Source organism: Pelophylax lessonae (genome assembly GCF_965119305.1).
Source record: "Pelophylax lessonae genome assembly, chromosome: 8".
Lineage (NCBI taxonomy): Eukaryota > Metazoa > Chordata > Amphibia > Anura > Ranidae > Pelophylax > Pelophylax lessonae.
This window is the reverse complement of record NC_138775.1, coordinates 296,193,261-296,216,854: the sequence shown is the minus strand read 5'-3', so window position 1 is coordinate 296,216,854 and position 23,594 is coordinate 296,193,261. Positions and strand designations below refer to the sequence as shown.

At 43.4% G+C, this 23,594-nt stretch overlaps 1 protein-coding gene across 1 annotated transcript in view; it reads left to right on the top strand.

Annotated features, from left to right (window-relative positions):
* Positions 1 to 235: 235 nt before the first annotated feature.
* PTCH2 (patched 2) overlaps positions 236 to 23,594 on the top strand; it is a 62,812-nt gene continuing 39,453 nt past the window's right edge. The window contains exons 1-2 of the mRNA XM_082265258.1: positions 236 to 753; positions 4,126 to 4,318. Of these exons, the coding sequence (XP_082121384.1) occupies positions 607 to 753; positions 4,126 to 4,318 (340 nt within the window). The 5' untranslated portion in view covers positions 236 to 606. The remainder of the gene's footprint in view (positions 754 to 4,125; positions 4,319 to 23,594) is intronic.

The following is a 23,594-nucleotide window of genomic DNA, read 5'->3' as shown; positions in this document are numbered from 1 at the left end:
TCCTCCTCCTCCTCCTCCTGTGTCCCCACATTGATTTGAGAGAGAAGCTGCAGCCTGGGTGGTCCCGGGCTCTCCTCTCCCTCCTCACGTTGGGGAGCTGTTGCTTAGCAGCTAATAATAGGACTTGTTTAGAGAGTAATTTGCCTTTTCCTCAGCCAATGAGATTCTCCGCACATTTCCATGCAATCCCCCCCCCCCCCCCCTTCCCTTTCTCTCTCTTTTCAGGGACTGTAAAGAGTAGCCTTCAGCACAGATGCTTGGAATCAAGACACAGAACTGAACCCTTCTCCTCTCTTCCTGGGATTTCCTGCCTTCCCGTCACTCTGGGACACGCTATTTGCCCTGGACGCCGCTTCCGAATAGTCGTCCCCCCACCCTCCTCACCTATTTTGCGATTTGCCCTTGAAGAAGAAGCATGAAGAGCAACCCGGGATCTAAGGATTTGCCCACCTAGATGGAACCCCGTCGTTTTTTGGATGCCGATAATTCCTGCATGGATTTTATCAAACGGTTGGCTGAGCCGGTGATTTTCGAGAACCTTTGAGAACCTGAGGTCGCTGACGCCTCTGGTACCCCCGCCGTCCAGCCGCTTGCTATAGGATTCCAATGGCCCCTGTTCCCCCCAGTACGGGGGAAGGTGGCTTTGCAAATTTACCTTCTGGCTACAAAACTTCATACCCGGCTACGAGCGCCGACCTTCTGCGGAGACCCAGCTATTGCCACGCTGCTTTTGCGCTAAAGCAGATTGCCAAGGTGAGTGGTGGAACGTAGGTTCCTGACCAATAGCGTTGGGTGGTTTTCTGATGTGTGTCACCAGCCCTGCAGGGTTCAAGGGGGCCCTTAGCTGACTTCCTGGGCTGGTGCAACACAAGAGCTTACATTCTACTATCTAATGCAGCCTTTCTCAACCTTTTTACCCCAGAGGAACCCTAAAATAATTTTCAGAGGTCAGGGTACCCCTACTTAAACCAACTCGTAAGGGGTTTAGTGGGAAGAATCTCCCTTACGTTGGTGGTCAGTGGGAAGAATGTCCCTTACATTGGTGGTCAGTGGGAAGAATGCTCCTTACATTGGTGGTCAGTAGGAAGAATGTCCCTTAAATTGGTGGTCAGTGGGAAGAATGTCCCTTAAATTGGTGGTCAGTGGGAAGAATGTCCCTTACATTGGTGATCAGTGGGAAGAATGTCCCTTACATTGGTGATCAGTCTGAAGAATGTTCCTTACATTGGTGGTCAGTGGTAAGAATGCTCCTTACATTGGAGGTCATTGGGAAGAATGTCCCTTACATTGGGGGTCAGTGGGAAGAATGTCCCTTACATTGGGGGTCAGTGGGAAGAATGTCCCTTAGATTGGTGGTCAGTGGGAAGAATGTCCCCTTACATTGGTGGTCAGTGGGAAGAATGTCCCTTACATTGGTGGTCAGTGGGAAGAATGTCCCTTACATTGGTGGTCAGTAGGAAGAATGTCCCTTATATTGGTGGTCAGTGGGAAGAATGTCCCTTACATTGGTTGTCAGTGGTAAGAATGCTCCTTACATTGGAGGTCATTGGAAAGAATGTCCCTTAGATTGGTGGTCAGTGGGAAGAATGTCCCCTTACATTGGTGGTCAGTGGGAAGAATGCTCCTTACATTAGTGATCAGTGGGAAGAATGTCCCTTATATTGGTGGTCAGTGAGAAGAATGCTCCTTACATTGGTGGTCAGTGGGAAGAATGTCCCTTTACATTGGGGGTCAGTGGGAAGAATGTTCCTTACATTGGTGGTCAGTGGGAAGAATGCTCCTTACATTGGTGATCAGTGGGAAGAATGTCCCTTACATTGGTGATCAGTGGGAAGAATGTCCCTTAGATTGGTGGTCAGTGGGAAGAATGCTCCTTACAGACAATTATAAAGATCTTTGGTGTCATGGAGCCGGCTCTGCCGAGTGTCCTGGGCCCCAAACCTTGTAGACACCATTAGATGGGAGGTCAATCAGCTGTAGCTCAAGGAACCCCTAGCACTCTCTGGAGGAACCGAGGTTGAGAATGGGTGATCTAACACATTATATGTAACTGTATTTATGTATTAAGAATGCCGACTATAGGCAACTTTTGGTCTTCCAATGTCGGAGGAACTCCAGGTCCTGTCATGTCCTGCCAGGCGACTGGCCGAGCGGTCCTGGACTTGTATGTTCTCCAGCACTGGACATATGACAATAATCGAATATATGCCCCAAAACTTCTCCCGTTGGTTCTCAGATGTTCAAAAGTCCCTCCTTCACCGTCCTGCTGCTAAACCATTTATTGCTTTGCCAGAATCCTGCGTTCGTCTGACTCTCGGGGTTGGACGTTTTTGTGGCTTTTTGGAAGTATTAAACTTTTGTTTTCACTTAAAGTCTTGTGTGGGACGGGGGGCCACACTCCCACCCAGCACATGTGTGAATGGAAAACCCATTCCCCTGCACGACTCCTCTTGTATTTTGGTTTTTATCGCCGGGGTGGGAAAGCAGAGGGAACAGTGGAGGGGATCAAGACTCTGGAATCTGGCAGAAACCCGGGCCGGCTCCGGCAGGGGAAGCGTTAAAGCCCCCTTCTCCTACCTCTCAGGCTTAGGGAGCTCTAATATCCTAATCCTCCCCCCCCCCCCTCTTCCACTTTCGTGTCCTTGTTCTCCATCTATTTTACTGGCTGCCCAAAGAGCTGACGATCTGCAGGTGTGGTGTGTCGGGAGTCTGGCATGGCCGAAGTTTGCCATCCCGGTAAATGTTGTTGGTATTGTTGTAGAGCTGTGACAACCTCTGCTTCCTGGAGGGACATTTGTTATGTCTACTCTAAGTTGTCCTTATCGGTGGAATGTGACACATGTCGAGAGTTTATATAAAGTTCTCCCAGGAAGCAAAGAATGGTCTCCTGCTGTGTTGGGTGAATGCCTATGGGTTGCTCCGGCACAGAAGGAGTTACCAGGGGGCAAACTCTCCGCAGGCGGTGGCTGTCAAGTTGGGGGGTCTACTCATCACTTATCGATTTTTGGATTAGGTCCTCCTTGGGCAGAACATCAGCGCGGTGACTTGACGTTAGTCAGAGGGAGGAAGTCTTGCGGGCATTACATAAGCAGGACCACCTGCGTTTGAAAAGAAAAAAAAAACTTCTCTTTGCCGCAGCATGGCACTCGACCCCCCCCCCCTTCCCTCAGCCCCCCCCCCCTCTGCGGTTGGCACCGGTTCAGTTTTCCAGCCACAGGGGACTGGCAGGCTTCTGTCACTGGCCACAGCAATGTGCGGACACCATGGCCTCCTCACCCTTGAATTTCTGAAGGCTTCTCTCTAATTTGTGCCATAGCTCAGCTTCCTCTTCCCATAATCCTCTCTTCCTTTAAACCTGTCAACTACAACCCCCCCCCCCCTTCCCACTTCATTGCTGGGAACACAAGCCATAAGGGTCCAGCAGACCAGGTGGGCCAGTGGGCTCTTTAATAAGTCATCTGGGTTTTTCCTATCCTCAGAACAAACTTTTATGACCCTGAAAGCTCATGTGCATTATCTGTCCCATAAAAGTTAGTACAACCTGCGTGGAGCAAGAGGTCAGGGCATGACACATGTTGCAGAGCGCTCCTGTACAAGGTGGGGGGACGGGGACATCTGCATTTAATCATTTTGCTGGCACAACATACAAAAACATCGTGGCAAGTTTGTGCGTCATTGTATTTGCTCCTTATGTGCCAAAGTCCTCCTGAGCAGGTACCCACCATCAGGGGAGGGCTGGCAGCCTTAGGTCTGGGGGGTAAGTCTAGTCAAGTGGCCCATTGAACCATCGAATCAGCTTACCATCCATGCCCACCTGGTTTTGGACTTGCAGCTGTATACAGTGTCTGGCCCCTACATTAATCCAACCCTGAGTGAGGCCTTTTTACCAGTTTTTACTACTTTTCAGAGTGGCCCGGGGGGCAATTGCCCCCCTGCCCCCCTTGCCAGTCCTCCCCTGCCCACCATGACACCACCTGAAACGTGTTGACTTTTTTTCATTGAACTAGAATGTAGACCAATCCAGTAGTGTTTATCAAATGGTACAAATGGTTTTATGTTTGGCCCAGTCATGTGTTATGTCACGTATTAATGGCGCCAACTTTTTCTTGACACTTTCGTCCCTAGGGTAAGGCGGTAGGCCAGAAGGCTCCTCTTTGGCTCCGTGCTCAGTTCCAGGCGCTGCTCTTCTCCTTGGGATGCTCCATCCAGAGGCACTGCGGGAAAGTACTATTTGTCGGACTTTTGGTTTTCGGCGCTCTGGCCGTGGGCCTACGGGTGGCGTCCATCGAGACGGACATCGAACGGCTGTGGGTGGAAGGTGAGTGATCGCAAAGTTTTGATGCTGTTTGACGTGTCATAAAAAAAAAAAAAGGCTCTGGTTTTCTGACTTTGCCTCGAGGCCGGCTGGGAGTTGTAGTCTGGCAAACGTGAGCAGAAACTGAACGTCTTTAGCTCCGAAACGTCCTTCAAAATTTATTGTGGCATTAAAAAGTTTGTTGATTATTTGTGTGCTGGCTTGTCCCGCTCAGTCCGTGCATGGGTCGCCTTCAGATTTATTGTGCAAACTCGACACTTCTCTGCTGGAAAGCCTGGCTGCTGTTAGTGTACTATAATATAAAAAAAAAAACCGAGAGGCTCGGCGTACAGGGGAAGCAGTGTTGCAGGGGAGCGCCGTGTAACAGAGAGGTGTTATGCACCGCAGACAGAGCGCCAGTTATGCTCCCCCGGTACTGGGCCGCTGGGCAGTAAATACAAGCAGGGGCGCATTTACAATTCACAACTTCGCTAGGCGAAATGTTAGGAAGAGCGCCTCGGCAAACAGAACCAGAGGTGTTTCTATAAAACGCTTGGACATGAGCGGAGTGGGGAAAAAAATATTGCTTCTGACGTCCAGCCGTAAGGGGCGACCACCAGGCTTGGTATGAATTCCCAGAAACGTGAAACGTTAGCTGATGCAGAAGCTCTTTCTGTTGGTCTTTTTGGGTCGTCGCCTTGTTTGTGGTAGAACTTTTGAGTGTGCGATCAATCGTTAAGAAGTAACTTTGCTCAGATATGTTAAAGTCTATCTAAAGGGTGATCTTCTGTTAGGTTTCTGCCCATCTGTGTCCCATTGAGGAGAATTCCGTTCACTTCCTGTCTTGAAGACACAACGGGAAGCAAGAAGAAAATGGGAAAATCTCTCTTAGCTGTCACCAAAATAAATGCCTCCACTGGAAAATTTCCGCTCTACTGCTGTTTTGGTGGCAACTTGAGATTTGAGATTGCCCATCCCTCTCAGTCTTGGTGATAGTGGTCATCAGGACAAGTTAAGAGGATGAATCTCTCTAATGGGGACACAGACAGCAAAAACCCTTCCCTACTCCATCCAAAATTTGGATACACGTCGAGTTACTAGCTATACTGATCAGCTGCATCATTTTGGAAAAAATACTTTAAAGTTGGTGATATCGGGGTGTCCAACTCCAGTCCTGGAGGACCAAGATCTGCAGTTTTTTAGGAGTGAGTAAAGTAAGGTCCAGGAAGTAGAATGACCCTCTATCTTGGGATCCTGGACTGTGTGTGACCATGAAGAACTAAAAACATTTCTGACCTATATTAACCTATATTGTACTATATTGTTCCAAAATACTTTACTGAGTTATCTAGAGAGCTTTCAATTCATCTAGTGAACGTTGTGGTTGTGTTACCATCTCTGTGAACTTTGTGTCTTCATTTCTATATGAACATTGTGTCTCCATCTCTACGAGAACATTGTGTCTCCATCTCTACGAGAACATTGTGTCTCCATCTCTATGTGAACATTGTGTCTCCATCTCTATGTGAACGTTGTGTCTCCATCTCTAAGTAAATGTTGTGTCTCCATCCTTGTATGAACTTTGTATCTCCATCTCTATGTGAACATTGTGTCTCCATCTCTAAGTAAATGTTGTATCTCCATCTCTATGTGAACGTTGTATCTCTATCTTTATGTGAACGTTGTATCTCTATCTCTATGTGAACGTTGTATCTCTATCTTTATGTGAACGTGGTGTCTCCATCTCTATGTGAACTTTGTGTCTCCATCTCTATGTGAATGTCGTGTCTCCATCTCTAAGTAAATGTTGTGTCTCCATCTCTATGTGAACATTGTGTCTCCTTCTTTGTATGAACTTGGTGTCTCCATCTTTTTATGAGCATTGTGTCTCCATCTTTGTGTGAACGTTGTATCTCCATCTCTACGTGAACGTTGTATCTTCATCTCTACGTGAACGTTGTATCTCCATCTCTACGTGAACGTTGTATCTCCATCTCTACGTGAACGTTGTATCTCCATCTCTGTGAATGTTGTGTCTCCATCCTTGTATGAACTTTGTGTCTCCATCTCTATGTGAACATTGTGTCTCCATCTCTAAGTAAATGTTGTGTCTCCATCTCTAAGTAAATGTTGTGTCTCCATCTCTATGTGAACATTGTGTCTCCATCTCTAAGTAAATGTTGTGTCTCCATCTCTATGTGAACATTGTGTCTCCATCTCTAAGTAAATGTTGTGTCTCTATCTCTATGTGAACATTGTTTCTCCTTCTTTCTATGAACTTTGTGTCTCCATCTTTGTATGAGCATTGTGTCTCCATCTTTGTGTGAACATTGTGTCTCCATCTCTATATGAATGTTGTGCCTCCATCTCTACGTAAACGTTGTGCCTCCATCTTTCTATGAACTTTGTGTCTCCACGTTCATGTGAACATTATATCTCCATCATTGTGTGAACATTGTTTCTACATCTCAATGTGAATGTTGTTTTTTCATCTCTATGTGAATGTTGTGTCTCCATCATTGTGTGAACATTGTGTCTCCATGTCTATGTGAACATTATGTCTCCATCTTTGTGTGAACATTGTGTCTCCAGCTTCGTGTGAACGTTGTATCTCCATCTCTTTTTGAACGTTGTGTCTTCTTTTTTTTTTTTAACATTATATCTCCATCTCTATGTGAAAAATATGTCTCCGTCTTTGTGTGAACGTTGTGACTCCATCTTTGTGTTAACGTTGTGACTCCATCTTTGTGTTAACGTTGTGACTCCATCTTTGTGTGAACGTTGTGTGTCCATCTCTGTGTTCCTGGCTCTCTGAAAGACTGTTACTCCACAGATTTAGAATCTATAATCAAATATTGGCTTATCAGTGCTGGTTTTGTAGTTCTGCGTTACCCAACTGGTCAATGTTTTAAGTCTAATTCATGTTGAATGTCTCTTTGTTGTTTCTCGCTTATTTTTGCTTTATTCTGCTCGCTGGGTGCATTTCATGCCCTTGGTTATTGCTCCTTTTGAGTTGTAGTTCATGACCCGGGATCAGGCCCAGGGGTTAAACTATAGAGCCCTCACACCCCAGCAGCCCCCCTCCCCTACCTTCTATCTAGATAAGCTAAATAAAAGGACTGAGGCTGCTGAGATGAGGACCCCAGGCAGTGTGTGCTTGATTGTAAAGGATGGGGTATGGGGGTCCAAGGAAGGGGACACACACAAGGGCTCCATACTTTTCTCAAGCAGTCAGGAACGTAGCATATACAAAGTCAGTGAAAACAAACTGAGTATTAGAGCTCAAGGCTCTCATAGGCTGCTTTCTGTAAGCAGGAAGAGCAGAGGGGGGTGGCGGAGGGGACTGCTTCAAACTTGGGTGGTCACCATAGGTAGTGGGTGGTCTAGGACCTAATAGGAGGGCTACAAAAGGCTTGTTGCTGAAGCTGACGAGATGGTAAGCAGCTGTGTCTCGTAAGGGAGGGGGATGGGAAGTCTGTTAAACATATACTGCCATATATATGGGTTAAAAATACCTTCGATCTATACTGGACTTTATATATGGAGAGATCGAGGAAGCTCAGAGCGATGCATTGTATAAAAGATACATCAAGAAATTCATAAATATATAAAAAATTATTTAATTTGAAAATTTGAAGTGCTAAAAAATCTTACAACAAACTATTGAGAACACTGAGCCAGTCACATCAGTCTCTATACCAGAGGAGCTTACACTCTAATGTCCCCCACAGTCACATCAGTCTCTGTACCAGAGGAGCTTACACTCTAATGTCCCCTCCCCCACGGTCACACACTATTATTATTATTATTATTATTATTATTATTATTATACATTTATATAGCTCTGACATATACCGCAGTGCTGTACAGAGAACACTGAGCCAATCACATCAGTCTCTGTACCAGAGGAGCTTACACTCTAATGTCCCCTCCCCTACAGTCACATCAGTCTCTGTACCAGAGGAGCTTACACTCTAATGTCCCCTCCCCTACAGTCACATCAGCCTCTGTACCAGAGGAGCTTACACTCTAATGTCCCCTCCCCTACAGTCACATCAGTCTCTGTACCAGAGGAGCTTACACTCTAATGTCACCCCACAGTAATTTACTATTATTATTATACATTTATATAGCTCTGACATATACCGCAGTGCTGTACAGAGAACACTGAGCCAGTCACATCAGTCTCTGTACCAGAGGAGCTTACACTCTAATGTCCCCTCCCCCACAGTCACACACTATTATTATACAGTTATATAGCTCTGACATATACAGCAGCGCTGTACAGAGATCACTGAGCCAGTCACATCAGTCTCTGCACCAGAGGAGCTTACACTCTAATGTCCCCCCACAGCCACATCAGTCTCTGTACCAGAGGAGCTTACACTCTAAATGTCCCCTCCCCCACAGTCACACACTATTATTATACATTTATATAGCTCTGACATTACCGCAGTGCTGTACAGAGATCACTGAGCCAGTCACATCAGTCTCTGTACCAGAGGAGCTTACACTCTAATGTCCCCTCCCACACAGCCACATCAGTCTCTGTACCAGAGGAGCTTACACTCTAATGTCCCCTCCCACACAGTCACATCAGTCTCTGTACCAGAGGAGCTTACACTCTAATGTCCCCTCCCACACAGTCACATCAGTCTCTGTACCAGAGGAGCTTACACTCTAACGTCCCCTCCCACACAGTCACATCAGTCTCTGTACCAGAGGAGCTTACACTCTAAAGTCCCCCCACAGTCACACACTATTATTATACATTTATATATATTTAAAGACATGCTGGCAGGTTAATTGGATCCTGTGTAAAATTGACCCTACTATGTATGTATGAATGTGAGTTAGGGACCTTAGATTGTAAGCTCCTTGAGGATAGGGACTGATGTGAACTGCGTAAATTGACAGCGCTATATAAGTACCTGAAATAAAATAAATAAATAAAATATAGCTCTGACATATACCGCAGTGATGTACAGAGATCACTGAGCCAATCACATCAGTCTCTATACCAGAGGAGCTTACACTCTAATGTCCCCTCACAATCACACACTATTTTTATTATACATTAATACATCTCTGACATATACCGCAGTGATGTAGAGAACACTGAGCCAGTCAAATCAGTCTCTGTACCAGAGGAGCTTGCACTCTAATTCCCCCTCCCCCACAGTCATACACTATTATTATTATACATTTATATATCTCTGACATATACCGCAGTGCTGTACAGAGATCACTGAGCCAATCACATCAGTCTCTGTACCAGAGGAGCTTACACTCTAATGTCCCCTCCCCCACAGTCACATCAGTCTCTGTACCAGAGGAGCTTACACTCTAATGTCCTATCATACATTACCAGATGAGTAAAAGGGATGAAAATGAATTACATCGGGGGGCCCGGATCCTTTCAGCACCCCAGACAATCTCTTTACACATGTGGGAAGTTGGTGTCTATATAGCAGGAGGCCATCTTGTATCCTGGGCTGACCTTAGCGGGGGATCTTCCTCTACTAGGAAGGTCAATGAGTCTAATTTATATTTCTGATTGTGATATATTAGTGTAAATGGCAAAATAACGAATGGCTCAATTAACCTGGCCTGTCAGCGCAGATAAAAGCGATGGAGTCATGTCACTCCTGATAACAGAGTCATAAAGACAGTAACAGATGTTCAGAGGCCTCCAGCCGCCTTCGTTTGCTGCTGAGCCAAAGACCCTTTCATGCAGTTGAAGAGTTTTGCCTTTTATTTGAGAATATTTCTGATAAGTCTGGCAACCGGGGTCCCCCCCCCCCCCCCCTTGGCGTCCAATCTCAGGGGCCCAACAGCGCAAATCGATTTTTTAAAATTGAGTCTGGAGTACATAAACTTCAATTTCCAGAGAATTAGTCAGCGAAATAAAGAACAGATTGCAGATTAAGGCTGGACAAAGTGTAAACATCTGTCTGGGGGTGATGGCTTTGAAAACGTGCGAGGCGACACTAACCTGTCACATTAGTTAATGGCAGAACAGATAACTTTGGTGTCGCGAGCCCCTCCCCCCCCCCCCCCCATGTCTCATTAAACAAACGCTCTTCGTAGAGGTGGGCGAATATCATCCTGTAATGGGATTATTAGCCAAAATCTCAATTAGAAGCTTGTTGTGTTCTATCATCTTTAATTAGGTTTGTTTGTTGTCTTGGTTTCCATGGCTGGTGTAGGCCCGAAGCCTGTCTGGTAGTAACTAAGAATTCAAAAGCATCTTATTTAGGATCCTTCAAATATATATGTATACAATATCAATCAATACAATCAATATATATATGTTATATACCGTACAAATGTAAAATACTTTATTTTCTTAATATAAACAATGCCATGGCTTTACCCCAATAATGCAACTAATTATTGTTTATTTCTAATTAAAGTTGCTTCTGAAAAATAAAGCCTTATAATCTCTTTCCTATCAGGCGATAGTAACCTGTCACCTTAGTTAATTGCAAAACGGTAACTTTAGTGTAGCGTGCCCAACAACCACTGTGTCTAATTAAACAAACGCTATTTGCATAGGAGGCGTAATATCGTCTTGTAATGGGATTATTAGCCAAAATCTCAATTAGAAGCTTGTTGTGTTCTATCATCTTTAATTAGGTTTGTTTGTTGTCTTTCTTTCCATGGCTGGTGTAGGCCGAAGCCTGTCTGGTAGTAACTAATAATTCAAAAGCATCTTTTTTAGGATCCTTCACATATACAGTATATATATATCTCTTTACACACATATATATATATATATATACACACACACACATATATATATATATATATATATATATATATATATACAATATCAATCAATACAATCAATATATATATGTTATACACCGTATAAATGTAAAATTGTTTATTTTCTTAGTATAAACAATGCCATGGCTTTACCCCAATAATGCAACTAATTAACATTTTTGTTTAATTAACCACTTTACCACCGCCCAGAGTAATATTACTGCGGCAGAGTGGCTCGTTATCGTCTGACGACGTAGTACTACGTCGTCAGACACTCCCCCTTCTGGGCGGCGCTTGCGCGCCGCCGGAGGCTCGCTCCCGCTGTTTTCGGTCACAGCGGGAGTCGGGCCAGGGGAGGAGCAGCGGCGATCGCCGCAGCTCTTCCCCGATCGTCGGGGATCTAGTGTGGAGATCCGCCCGCTTGTGTAAACACAAGCGGGCGGATCTCCCAAGTGACAGGGAGTGACAGATCGGAGTGTTCAGCATAGCTGGACATCCGATCTGTCCCTGTCTCACTCAGTCACCTCCCCCCACACACGTCAGTAAGCACCAGGCATACATTAACCCCTCCCTCTCCAATAAAATTAACCCCTTCCCTGCCAGTGTCATTTTTACAGTAACAGTGCATATATATAGCACTGATTACTGCAGTAATGTCACTGGTACCCCCAAAAGTGTCAAAAATGTCAGTCAAGGGTCCGATCTGTCCGCCGCAATGTCGCAGTACCGCAAAAAAAAAACGCAGATCGCCGCCATTACGCGTTAAAAAAAAACCCACCAAAAATGACAGAAATCTTTCCCTTTGTTAGTAAACGCAATAACTTTTGCGCAAACCAATCAAAATACGCTTATTGTGATTTTTTTTACCAAACATGGGTAGCAGAAAATAAATTGGCCAAAAATTTTTAAAAAAATTGTTTTTTACATCTTTTTTGGGGGGAATTTCATATAAAAAAATGTTAAAAATATTGTTATTTTTTCAAAATAAACGCTCTTTTTTTGTTTATAGCGCAAAAAGTAAAAATCGCACAGGTGATCAAATACCACCAAAAGAAAGCTCTGTTTGTGGGAAAAAAAGGACGTAAATTTTGTTCGGGTACGGCGTCGCACGACCGCGCAATTGTCAGTTAAAGTCGCACAGCGCCGAATCGCAAAAAGTGGCCTGGACGTAAGACAGCAAAATCCTCCGGTGGTAAAGTGGTTAAAGTTGCTTCTGAAAAATTAAGCCTTATAATCTCTTTCCTATCAGGCGATAGTAACTTGTCACCTTAGTTAATTGCAAAATGGATAACTTTGGTGTAGCGAGCCCAACAACCACTGTGTCTAATTAAACAAACGCTTTTTTCAGAGGTGGGCTAATATCGTCCTGTAATGGGATTATTAGCCAAAATCTCAATTAGAAGCTTGTTGTGTTCTATCATCTTTAATTAGGTTTGTTTGTTGTCTTGGTTTTCATGGCTGGTGTAGGCCGAAGCCTGTCTGGTAGTAACTAAGAATTCAATAGCATCTTTTTTTAGGATCCTTCACACACATATATATATATATATATATATACACACACACACACACACACATATACATATATATATATGTATATGTATAAATACATACACAATATCAGTCAATATATATGTTATATACTGTATATGTGAAAAATACTTTATTTTCTTTGTATAAACAATGCCATGGCTTTATCTCAATAATGCAACTAATTAACGTTTATGTTTAATTTCAATTTGCTTCTGAAATATTAAGCCTTAGTGTCCATTCACACTACCGCGACTTGTCAGGCGACTTGTCAGCCTTACAAGCCGCGGTCCGTCGCGGTCCATGCAGTGCTACAGGACCCGTTCTAATAGGAGCGACACAAGTCGTTCCGACTTAGAAAAAGGGTCCTGTACTACTTCGGGGGGGACCTCGGAGCGACTTTCAATTAATTAATGCCCAAGTGCTTGACACCTGTAAATGCGCCTGAACACTTGTAAAAGTGTTAGAGACTTTTACAAGCGTCAGGCATTTTTTCTTTTTTGCACAAACGCTGCTGCCAGGAGAAAAGGCTTCTAGTAGAGTTTTCAAAAAGTCCCGTGTGCATGAGACCTTAGATAGGTTTTTTTTTTTCCAGCCATGTTTTGTTCTTGGGAGTTTTGGTTTCCATGTTAGCAACAGTGGCTGGTGTAGGCCGAAGCCTGACCGGTAGTGACTAAGAATTCAAAAACATCTTTTTTTTTTTTAATACTTCAGGCCGATATATATATATTTCTGCCTGAAGACTTTAACAATTAATTTTATATATGGACGGTAAATAACTTGTTCTGTACATTCAATGGAAGTGAAGTGGCTGGAGTTCTCGGCAAGTTGGAGTTTTTGGCGCTATAATGTGTGGACATTGTTAGTCTGCCCGCTAGTTGTTGCTGCCTTAGAGGCGGCCATGTTGTTGGTTACTAGCGGGCGGACTAACAATGCCCACTCATTATAGCGTGTAGCGGAGTGTATAGGCGGCCGGTGTTCTGTGAAAACACCAAGTGGTCGAAATATCCAATTATTCCTGGTGTACAGTCAACGGAAGTGAAGTGTCTGGAGTTCTCGGCAAGCTGGAGTTTTTCGGCAGAACACTGGCCGCCTATACACTCTGGTACACGCTATAATGAGTGGACATTTTTAGTCGGCCCGCTAGTAACCAATAACATGGCCGCCTCTAAGGCGGCGACATCTAGCGGGCATACTAACATTGTCCACTCATTATAGCGTATACCAAAGTGTATGGGCAGCCGATGTTCTGTACAGTCAATGGAAGTGAAGTGGTTGGAGTTGTCGGCAAGTTGGAGTTTTTGGCAGAACGCCGGCCGCCTATACACTCCGATACACGCTATAATGAGTGGACATTGTCAGTCTGCCCGCTAGATGTCGCCGCCTTAGAGGTGGTCATGTTGTTGGTTACTAGCGGGCGGACTAAAAATGTCCACTCATTATAGCGTGTACCGGAGTCTATAGGCGACCGTTGTTCTGTACAGTCAATGGAAGTGAAGTGGTTGGAGTTGTCGGCAAGATGGAGTTTTTGGCAGAACACCGGCAGCCTATACACTCCGATACACGCTATAATGAGTGGACATTTTTAGGCCGTAACCAACAACATGGCCGCCTCTTAGGCAGCAAAAACTAGCAGGCAGACTAACAATGTCCACTCATTATAGCGCGTACCGAAGTGTATAGGCGGCCGGTGTTCTGTACAGTCAATGGAAGTGAAGTGGTTGGCGTTGTTGGCAAGTTGGAGTTTTTGGCAGAACACCGGCCGCCTATACACTCCGATACACTCTATAATGAGTGGACATTTTTAGGCCGTAACCAACAACATGGCCGCCTCTTAGGCAGCAAAAACTAGCAGGCAGACTAACAATGTCCACTCATTATAGCGTGTACCAGAGTCTATAGGCGACCGTTGTTCTGTACAGTCAATGGAAGTGAAGTGGTTGGAGTTGTCGGCAAGTTGGAGTTTTTGGCAGAACACCGGCCGCCTATACACTCCGATGCACGCTATGAGTGGACATTTTTAGGCCGTAACCAACAACATGGCCGCCTCTAAGGCACCAAAAACTAGCAGGCAGACTAACCATGTCCACTCATTATAGCATGTATCGAAGTGTATAGGCGGCCGGTGTTCTGATGAAAACTCCATACTTGCCGAGAATTCCAACCACTTCACTTCCGTTGACTATACAGAATACCTGCCGCCTATACACTCTGATACATGCTATAATAAGTGGATATTGTTAGTATGCCCGCTAGATGTCGCCACCTTAGAGGTGGCCATGTTGTTGGTTACTAGCGGGCGGACTAAAAATGTCCACTCATTATATCGTGTACCGGAGTGTATAGGCGGCCAGTGTTCTGTACAGTCAACGGATGTGAAGTGGTTGGAATTCTCGGCAAGTAGGGAGTTTTCATCAGAACACCGGCCGCCTATACACTTCGGTAAACTCTATAATGAGTGGACATTGTTAGTCTGCCTGCTAGTTTTTACTGCCTTAGAGGCGGCCATGTTGTTGGTTACGGCCCATAAATGTCCACACATTATAGCGTGTACCGGAGTGTATAGGCAGCCGGTGTTCTGTGAAAACACCAAGTGGTCGAAATCTCCAGTTATTCCTGGTGTACAGTCAACGGAAGTGAAGTGGTTGGAGTTCTTGGCAAGTGGAAGTTTTTGGCAGAACACCGGCCTTTTCAGGGCCAGTTTCGGCAGAAACTCAGGGGGAAAGTCTGAGGCTCTGGTAAGGTTGGGGGATGTCTTGTGTCTCTTTTTCTCCCCTCTGTCCTGTTTGGGCGAGAACAATCTAGCAGGACATTCATGGCTGCACACAATGGGCCAGTCTGAGTGGGTAAAGTCCTTTTCAGGCCGGAGTCCTCCGGCATCTGCTCCTGGTATTTATGATGTGGAGTGCTTGGCTGGGGCCGGAGCGTTGTTGCGGCGTTTATATAGGGTGTGGGAAAAGGGAAAGAAAAATGTCTGTGGTTGAAGGTTTTCTTTTTTTTTTCCTTTGGCCTGGAATACAAATTCGCCAGTGCGCCTTTTGCACTAAACACTCCACCCTGAAGTTTTCTTTTATTAAGGATATCTCCGCCTTCCTTAATGTTTTATAGTGACGCATAGCGGCCATTGTGTACATTAGGATTACAAACAACTTTTCTGTTTCAATTTCTGATGAAATATCCAAAAAGTTCAAATGTTGCGTTCCTGGGTGCGCAGAACTCTTCCTTCCTCCTAATGTGATTGGCTCACTGCTTTTTCCAGTATCATGTGATTGGAGTAGGGCAATCTCACTGAGCACGCCAACTTCCTTTAGTTTGAGGAAGTTGCCACTTCGGTCTCTCACGGGATCTACAGAGAAGTAGCAGGTAACAGCCAGCACTAAAGCTTTCAAAAATCCTTTAATATATGCGATTAACTTTTTTTAAATTTTCACTTTGGGGTCATCTTCACACCTCAGCTTTCTGGTGTATTAATGCATGTTGTGTCATTTTGAATGAACTACAAGTCCCAGCAAACCGTTTTTCATCATTAAAAAAGAATGTTGCAATCCCTACATCCTTCACTTTGAGTCATCTATAATCCTGATTTTTGGATCAATATGTGATTGTAAGCTCTTCTTTCAATATATTGGTGCTGTATGGGGAGTGAAATAATATCTACCAGGCCTCTGGTATGCTGGGAGCTGTACTTCCTCCAAAAGCTGCTGCTGGGTTGATCCAATCGGCATTCAATTTTAGACATTTTAAGGAATTTATTTGCTGCATAACATTCTTTATGGTAAATTACCTTGGAGACTGGAAACCGGTGCTCTGCCCAGATGCCTAATCCTCTAATACAATGATACCGGCTACTCTGTATAATCCATTTCAACAATTCCTTATTGGCTACATGGCAGGATGCAGCAGTACAACCGTTCCGTCTGAAGTCTTACATTGCTATGAGTAAGGCTTCAGCCGAAATGCGTTAGCAGTAATGCAGCAGTAACACCCTTACATGTTTCGTCCAAAGCCTTACTCATATTGCTATGAGCATGTTACTGCTATATTCTGCCATGAAGCCAATAAACAAACGTTGCAATGAATGTTAATTTTTCTCTGGCCATTCGGGCACTATTCTTCCCACTGACACCAACAGCAGGGAAATTTTCCCTGCATTGACACCAGTGATGGAGCACTATTCCTTCCACTGACACCAACAGCAGGGCAATAATTCTTGCACTGACACCAATGATGGGGCACTATTCCTTCCACTGACCCCAAGGATGGGACACTATTCCTTCCACTGATACCAACAGAAGGGCAATAGTTCCTGCAGTGACACCAGTGATGGGGAACTATTCTTTCCACTGACCCCAATGATGGGACACTATTCCACTGTAAAGCGCTGCGAAAACTGTTGGCGCTATATAAATCCGGTATAATAATATTCCTCCCACTGACACCAATGATGGGGCACTATTACCCCCAATGACACCAATGATGAGGCACTATTCCTCCCACTGCTACCGATGATGAGGCACTATTCCTCCCACTGATACCAATGATGGGGCACTATTCCCCCCCACTGATACCAATGATGGGGCACTATTTCTCCCACTGACACCAATGATGGGGCACTATTCCTCCCACTGACACCAATGATGAGGCACTATTACTCCCACTGACACCAATGATGGGGCACTATTCCTCCCACTGACACCAATGATGGGGCCCTATTCCTCCCACTGATACCAATGATGGGGCACTATTCCTCCCACTGATACTAATGATGGGGCACTATTCCTCCCACAGACACCAATGATGGGGCACTATTCCTCCCACTGACACCGATGATGAGGCACTATTCCTCCCACTGACACCGATGATGAGGCACTATGCCTTCCACTGACACCAATGATGGGACACTATTCCTCCCACTGACACCAAAGATGGGACACTATTTTTCCACTGACCCCAAGGATGGGGCACTATTTGTTTAGAAAGTTTGGAGGCCCCTTGTATTAGAGGATTATAAATAGCCACCAATATTGGTCAATTTTCCCGATTCCGCCAATTGCATCGTAAGAAAATCCGATGCGGTGTGTGCTCGGCTTTAGGCGAGATCCGGCATGCAATCTAACATTGCCTGGAAAGGCTATTGCATCACCGGCTGTAACCACCCCATAAAATGCGTGTTCATAATTTAAAGCGCCACTCATCTGACAGCGAGGTCACGCTGCTTGATGTATGCGCCATTCCTCCAAATCCTGTACTTAGCCATGATTAAGGGCCTTCAGAAGACAAGGTACAATTTACAGCAGCACTTCATCTAGGTAAAGCAGACATCAAAAGACGCCCCATTTATATCGTACCGCCGATCGATTTGTAAACTCTTTACCAAGCGCCGCATTGTGACAGTTGGAGGAGGAGAATAATTATGCACAAGGTATTAAGATATAAAGAAAAAAAAACGAAATCTGAATGGAAAAGCGTTTTGTTTTTAGACAGGATTATGCTAATTTTTCCATGACACAGAGGGCCGCGATTGGCCGGCCTTTCATTAAAGAGACCTTGTTGAGTTTGGGATTCATTAAATCCTCAATGTTGTCTGAAGCAGGTAAAAAAAAAAAAAAAAAAGAAATGTTGCCTGCGAGACACATCCTCTTGAAGCAATGTGGGGCCTTTCACACAGGCCTTAATCCCGATAATCCAGTCCCTGAACACTCAAAAGTGACTCGGCCCGGGAACACTAATGCAGATCTCCTCGGAGGGGTCCTGATGGCGTCAGGGGGATGTAATTCAGCCTTGGGGGGTGTCTGCATTTGTCTCGGGTTTAAAGGTACTCTGTAGTTAAAATTGAGCCTGAAATGTTTGCAATGGAACACCGCCAATCGGTGCAGGATTCTGCTTTCCATCTGAGCTCTGCTGTAGTGTGCTTCGTATCACCTTATTGTGGGGAATCCGATGTCTGGTGCTGGTTCCTGACCCATCTGGGTGTTCTCAGCTCCATCCACTGATGGCCCCCTACTGAAGTGTATGCCATGGCTTCAAATCCCCTATAATGGAGAATGCAAAGTTCTGGGAACACCAGTTCCTGACCCATGTGAATGATCCAACTGGGTGTTCTCAGCTCCATCCACTGATGGCCCCCTACTGTAGTGTATGCCATGGCTTCAAATACTCTTATTTTGGAGGATGCAAAGTTCTGGGAACACCAGTTCCTGACCCATGTGAATGATCCAACTGCGTGTTCTCAGCTCCATCCACTGATGGCCCCATACTCAGGGCCGTCTTTAATATTGATTGGACCCTGGGCAAACATTTTTTTGGGCCCTCCGAAATCCCCCTTTTCAATTATTTGTGGCCAGTGTGGGCTCAAGGGGGAGCTGCTTTGGGCCCCAAAACAATGACTGGGCCCGGGGCGGCTGCCCCTTTTGCCCTGTGGTAAAGACGACCCTGCCCATACTGTAGTGTACACCATGGCTTCAAATCCCCTATAATGGAGAATGCGAAGTTCTGGGAACACCAGTTCCTGACCCATGTGAATGATCCATCTGGGTGTTCTCAGATCCACCCACTGATGGCCACCTACTATAATTTACGCCATGGCTTCAAATCCCCTATAATGGAGAATGCGAAGTTCTGGGAACACCAGTTCTTGACCCATTTGATGGATCCATCTGGGTGTTCTCAGCTCCATCCACTGATGGCCCCCTACTGTAGTGTATGCCATGGCTTCAAATCCCCTATAATGGAGAATGCAAAGTTCTGGGAACATCAGTTCCTGACCCATGTGAATGATCCATCTGGGTGTTCTCAGCTCCACCCACTGATGGCCACCTACTGTAGCGTACGCCATGGCTTCGAATCCCCTATAATGGAGAATGCGAAGTTCTGGGAAGACCAGTTCCTGATCCATGTGATGGATCCACCTGGGTGTTCTCAGCTCCACCCACTGATGGCCCCATACTGTAGTCGCAGGGGTGTCAAACTCAACTTCATTGAGGGCCGCATCAGCATTATGATTTCCCTCAAAAGGCCGGTTGTATCTGTAATACTAGAAGTCCAGAGTATCCAACCCCCTTACATCAGGTGTCAAGAGTCCCCCCCCCCCACCCCCCTTACATGGAAGTGCACCCCCTTACCTTGTGTTGCTGCTGGGAAGAAGCTGGGAGCAGAGCTAGGAAGCAGAAAGTGTAGGGTCTGGAGGAGGCCCAAAGGAGGGCTGGAGCTCTACTGAAGCTCTAGGAGAGGTGTGAGGGCCACTTGAAATGGCTTGGAGGGCCGGATTCGGCCCACGGGCCTTGTGTTTGACACATGTGTTGTAGTGTATGCCATGGCTTCAAATACTCTTATTATGGAGAATGCGAAGTTCTGGGAACACCAGTTCCTGTGCCACGTGAATGACCCGTCTGGGTGTTCTCAGCTCCACCCACTGATGGCCCCATACTGTAGTGTATGCCATGGCTTCAAATACTCTTAATATGGAGAATGCGAAGTTCTGGGAACACCAGTTCCTGAGCCACATGAATAATCTGTCTGGGTGTTCTCAGCTCCACCCACTGATGGCTCTTTGCTGTAGGTAGAGAGAGAGGGAAGTTGACTTATGAATCTGGACTCTGAGCCCTTGACCAGAACCTCCACAATATTCAGCTTTGGCTGTTCACTATTTTCACTTGTTGCAGGTAAAAATGATTTATATATAAGTGAATAAACTAACCCAGGAATGATCCTATACTATTTATATAATGAATGAATGAACTAGCCAAGGAATGATCCTATACTATTTATATACTGAATGAATGAACTAGCCAAGGAATGATACTATACTATTTATATACTGAATGAATGAACAAGCCCAGGAATGATTCTATACTATTTATATGCTGAATGAACCAGCCCAGGAATGGACCTATACTATTTATATACTGAATGAATGAACAAGCCCAGGAATGGACCTATACTATTTATATACTGAATGAATGAACCGGCCCAGGAATGATCCTATACTATTTATATACTGAATGAATGAACCAGTCCAGGAATGATCCTATATTATTTATTTACTGACTGAATGAGACAGCCCAGGAATGATTGTATACTATTAATGTATTGAATGAATGAACCAGCCCACAATTGGACCTATATGATTTATATACTGAATGAATAGATGCATGAATGAGCAAGCCTAGGAATGGACCTATACTGTTTATATACAGAATGCATTAACCAGCCCAGGAATGGTTCTGTACTATTGATATACGGAGTGAATGAACAAGCCCAGGAATGGGGCTGTATGATTTATATACGGAATGAATGAGCAAGCCCATGGAATGATCCTTTACTATTTATATGCTGAATGAATGAACCAGTCCAGGAATGATCCTATTCCATGTATATGCTGAATGAATGAACCAGCCAAGGAATGATCCTATACTATTTATATGCTGAATAAATGAACTAGCCAATGACTGGATCCATACTGTTTATATATTGAATGAATGAACCAGCCCAGGAATGGACCTATATAATTTATACATTCAATGAATGACTTAACCCAGGAATGATCCTAAATTATGTATATACTGAATGAATGACCTAACCAGGAATGATCCTAAATTATGTATATACTGAATGAATGACCTAACCAGGAATGATCCTAAATGATGTATATACTGAATGAATGAACTAACCCAGGAATGATCCTAAATGATGTATATACTGAATGAATGAATGAATGAACTAACCCAGGAATGATCCTAAATGATGTATATACTGAATGAATGAATGAACTAACCCAGGAATGATCCTATTCTAATTACTGCAATGGTCACATTGTGAAAATATTAAAGCCAATCTTTCCCATACACACACTTTAGCAGTCTTTGTCGTACGATGAGATCTGATTGGACGATACATGAGTAGATATTATTGGCCCCCTGTAACGGTCGCGGCCCGCACTGCGCTGAGCCGGAATTCTGTGACGTTCCTCGGCAATCCTCTGACCGTTAAAGTAATCCTTTAATCCGCGCAGCGCTGTCCCGGCCTTCATCTGCGAGGTATTTTCCTGCTTTTCATTCCTCGCGTCTTTCTGCCAGGAAACATTCCGAGAGAGAATACGCTATAAAACGCCGGCTGTGATGTCATCCCTCCGGCAGCTTCATCAGCACTTCGCTTTGTTGTGGCGAGGGGGAATTGAATAATTATTGATAATATTTATTAGATCATTTAGGAATAACATTGTGAGCGTGTCATCGCTCTGTGCAGCCCCGCCATTCGCTAGTACAGTGGTGACATCACTAAGACCTTGATGATGTCATCTACCATGATTTTGCCTGCTGGTTTCTAGGAGGGGCAAAAGAATGGAGGAAACATAGAAAAGGTGAAAGGAAACCTGTTCTGGAGGAAATTTAGAGTCTAACACTGCTGGCTCTGCTCTGAAAATGCTAGTTGACTGGCTCTCAGTATTCTCTTCGGTCTATTATTAGCATTCAACCAGTGAAGTTTTTATCCAACCTAAACTTTGTTTCTTAAATTCCGATGGATGGAGGAGGAGTCCTTCTATCTGGGGCTCCTTTAGATAGATTTCCCCTCACTTCCTGTCCCAGGGACAACAATATCCCAGACAGGAAATGAGGGGAACTTTGCAACAGCAGCAAAGACAGAAATAAAAATGCTTTTTTTTTTTTTAGTAGAGTGCAGAAGTCTGCAACCCCCTCATGTCTGTATCTCTTTCTGTGTCCCCATTGCAGATTTTCCTTCACTTCCCCATCTGTTGTCACCAGGACAGGAAGTGAGGGGAAATCTCTTCAAAGGATCCTTGGTTGGCAGCAAAAATACAACAGGGATCCTTCCTCACTCTGTCCAAAGCTAGGGGAAAAAAAAGTTTTAGGTTTGACATGTTCAATGTTAGCGACTCAAAGCGGCAAAATCATTGGTTCATCGCGACAGCCAGGCAAGTAGCATTTGCAGGAAGAAAAATTAGCAATGGCAGCCTTCACGTTTTCTACGGCACTTTATTAATATTTGGCAGTTAATGGGAACATAGGAGAGACCAAGTGGTCCGTCAGGTCTGCCCAAATGTTTTACTTTTACATGTTTTCGATTCTTTAATATCTATTTGTCTGTCTGTATATATTTTTAGAAAATGTAATTATATATAAATAATATCTCTCTATCTATCTGTATATATTTTTAGAAAAAAAAAAAAATATATATATATATATTTACATTTTTCTAAAAATATATACAGATAGATAGAGAGATATTATTTATATATAATTACTTTTTCTAAAAAAAAAAAAAAAAAATATATATATATATATATATATATATATATATAAATAAATAAATTAAATATATAAAATATTTATATAAAATTACATTTTACACACACACATATATATATATATATATATATATATATAGTTAATCTTTTTATTTTCTTTATCATATATATATATATATATATATATATATATATATATATATATATATATTTATTTATTTTATTATTATTATTACTAATACTAGAATTAGTAAAAAAATAAAAAGAAATAAAAAAAAAAATATATATATATATATATATATATATATATAGTTAATCTTTTTCTTTTCTTTATCATATATATATATATATATATATATATATATATATATATATATATATTTTTTTTTTTTTAATTTTTTTTATTTATTTTATTATTATTATTATTATTACTTTTATTATTACTAATACTAGAATTAGTATTAGTACAAAATTTTTACATTTTACAATTTTGGGGGTTTTATTTTATTATTATTTTTTGTGTGTAGGTCTATGTTTGACCCAAGCATTGTGATGTAATAACTTTACTTTTTTTCTTTGTGTGATATATATATATATATATATATATATATATATATATATATATATATAGTTAATCTTTTTATTTTTTTTTAATCATATATATATATTTATTATTATTATTACTAATATTAGAATTAGTATTAGTACTAAGCTTTAACATTTTTGGGGTTTTCTTTT